Source organism: Microtus ochrogaster, chromosome 6, assembly GCF_000317375.1.
Source record: "Microtus ochrogaster isolate Prairie Vole_2 chromosome 6, MicOch1.0, whole genome shotgun sequence".
Classification (NCBI taxonomy): Eukaryota; Metazoa; Chordata; class Mammalia; order Rodentia; family Cricetidae; genus Microtus; species Microtus ochrogaster.
Window position 1 is genome coordinate 83,738,714 of NC_022013.1, and position 2,266 is coordinate 83,740,979.

Sequence of the window (2,266 nt, forward strand, 5' to 3'; positions counted from 1 at the left end):
CAGATACTTTTGAGGTCCCAGGTAAAGCCAGGTTCTTGTTTCTGTGGCTGCTGATCTCTGGTTTCATTTTCAAGTCTACCAAGGAAATTCAATTCCTCCTTTGCCCACAAGAAAAGTTAGACTTACTGAACCTGCTTATTTTCTTCTTTTTCCCCACCTTCCTTCCTTCTTCCTCTCTTTCTTAGAGTGCTGGGATAGAATCGAGGAACCCCTGCAATCTACATAAGTGTTCTCCCATTGAGTTACACTCCTGCTTTTCTTGAGCTGGGACACTGCATACACAGTGCACAGACATACAAGAAGGCAAAACATCAGTACATATAAAAAAAAAAATAAAGGATTTTTTTTTTTCTTTTCTGAAACAGGGTTTCTCTGTAGCTTTGGAGCCTGTCCTGGAACTCTCTGTAGACCAGGCTGGCCGCGAATTCACAGAGATCTGCCTGCCTCTGCTTCTGGAGTCTGGGATTAAAGGTGTGTGCCACTAGTACCCATGCCAGGCAGTGGTGGCACCCCTGATGGCGCACGCCTTTAGTCACAGCACTCAGTAGGCAGAGACAGATGGATCTGAGTTCAAGAGCAGCATGGTCTTTAGAGCGAGTTCCAGGACAGCCAGAACCTGTCTCAAGGGAAAAAATGTTTTGTTGGGAATCAAAGTCAGGGTCTTAGTGTTAAAACCCATCCCATACCACAGTGGCATTTGCTAAGGAAAGAAAGGGAGGACAGAGATGAGGGTGGCGCTCAGGTGGTAGAGTGCTTTCCCTGCACAAATGGACAAAGCACTGGGTTTCATCCCTGGCACCAAGTAAAACCAGGTGTGTTGGCACACGTTTCCCAGCACTTGGGAGGTAGAGACAGGAGGTTCAGTGAAGCTGCTTGGCCAACGTGAGATTCTGTCTCAAACAGAAAGTTCACAGGAAGGCAGAGGACTACCCAGGAGGAGTCTGCACTTTTTGGATTGAATAGTCACACAGATGACTGCTATCTCTGGGCAAGACAAAAGGAGAGAGATTTGGAGAAAGGTGAGGATCTGAGGCCATAGGACAAATGACCCACGTTTTTCAACGAAGTGCGACCACAGGAGAAGCTAAAGGTCAGACAGTCAAAAGGTTCACTGGAGCTGGATGTGGTGGTGCATACCAGAGACTGAGGCAGAGGATCCTGAGTTCAAGACCAGACTGAGCTGCACAGTGAGAACCCATCAAAGCAAAAACAGTGCAGATGGAACACAAAGTTAGTCGTCAGTCAATAAAATGGGTACATAGGAGTAATTTATACAATTTCATCTACTGTGTATGACAAACAACTTCCATGGGAGTGGGTGAGCAGAAAAGGGGCTTCAATGTGTTAGTGTGTATGCAGTGGGCTAATGCTCCATCAGTAGAAGAAACAGACAAAACTATTTCTAGTCTAGAGTTTATATTCTTTCTAGCAGAAAACAGTAAGAAAATAAATGATAGATTTAAATCAGCACAATAAAGAAGAGTGGTGTCCAGAAACATCTTCCAAAGGTAACGCAGTATTCTTTGTGCCTGGTGAACAGCAGACAAAGGAGAATAAACAGTTTTTTGACATTTTTGTTTTTTTATTTTCGATATAGAGTCTCCCTATGTAGATCAGGCTAGCCTTAAACTCCCAGCCATCCTTCTTCTGTATCTGATTCTGGACTGCTGGGATTACAGCCATGCACCATCACTCACACACACACACACACACACACACTAGCTTTGGCAATTCATCCTATCCTTTCATTTGTAAGCAAATATTTAGTCTATTCTAATATTAGTGTAATGGTAAAAATAAAATGCTGCGGATTCCCTGAGGGGCGTAGCAGCAGAAACACTGCAGGTCCCCCAAGTGGCAGCAGGCAGCGGGGCCTGAGACTGCTACAGGCCACGAAAGCAGCAGGGACCCGGGCAGGGAGCCCTGAGTGGTTCGCCAGCCATGAGGGCCAGTGGGTCCTAGGCACTGATTCGCAAGATGAGAGACTGAGAAGGGTAGGCGAAGAAGTGGGTATTTATTTAGTGGGTTATAGAAGGGAAGGGAAAAGAAGGAAGGAGAGAAGGAGAAGAGCAGAGAGACAGAGGAAGGGGAGAAGGGAGCGAGGCAGAAGCTGCCTCTGAAAGAGAGAATAGAGAAAGCAGGAAGATCTGCCTGCCTCAGCGGAGGGTGGAGTAGGCGGGGCTTGTCTCTTCAAGGGACAGGACAGACCATTACAATTAGTCTATTCAAATTATTTTAGAATATATATATATATATTTTTATATAA

General features: G+C 45.5%; 1 protein-coding gene across 1 annotated transcript in view; it reads left to right on the top strand.

Moving 5' to 3' along the window:
- Positions 1–1,787: 1,787 nt before the first annotated feature.
- The window catches only part of LOC113456214 (serine/arginine repetitive matrix protein 1-like), a 3,916-nt gene continuing 3,437 nt past the window's right edge, over positions 1,788–2,266 (top strand). Inside the window, exon 1 of the mRNA XM_026779994.1 lies at positions 1,788–2,010. Within this exon, the coding sequence (XP_026635795.1) occupies positions 1,788–2,010 (223 nt within the window). The remainder of the gene's footprint in view (positions 2,011–2,266) is intronic.